The 272-nt window shown below is 61.8% G+C and overlaps 1 protein-coding gene across 1 annotated transcript in view; it reads left to right on the top strand.

The window, feature by feature from the left end:
• ETH_00040320 (uncharacterized protein) overlaps positions 1–272 on the top strand; it is a gene marked incomplete at both ends in the record, with an annotated part of 3,095 nt that overhangs the window by 374 nt on the left and 2,449 nt on the right. The window contains one exon of the mRNA XM_013374613.1: positions 3–123. Within this exon, the coding sequence (XP_013230067.1) occupies positions 3–123 (121 nt within the window). The remainder of the gene's footprint in view (positions 1–2; positions 124–272) is intronic.

The raw sequence follows: 272 nt of genomic DNA, 5'->3' as shown, positions 1-272 counted from the left end.
ACGCTGCATCACCACCAGCAGCAACAGCAGCAACGGCGGCAGCAGCAGCTGAACGTGCAGCACCAGCATGACAGGTTTGGCTCTCCAGGCGGTCTCCACAAACGGAATGAACCACCAAACCAGGTAAGAAGCACTTCTGCTGCTGCTGTTGCTGCTGCTGCCTCCTCTGCTGCTGCCGCTGCTGAACGTGCGCTTGTGTTGCTGCGGCTCTTGCTGCTGCCAGCTGAAGGGCTTTCCCGCCCCCGTTACCGGCACTCCGCTGCCCGAGTCCT

This window comes from Eimeria tenella, genomic scaffold (genome assembly GCF_000499545.2).
Source record: "Eimeria tenella Houghton genomic scaffold, Eth_scaff2190, whole genome shotgun sequence".
NCBI lineage: Eukaryota > Apicomplexa > Conoidasida > Eucoccidiorida > Eimeriidae > Eimeria > Eimeria tenella.
The sequence above is the reverse complement of the archived record's forward strand: the minus strand, read 5'-3'. Positions and strand labels throughout refer to the sequence as shown.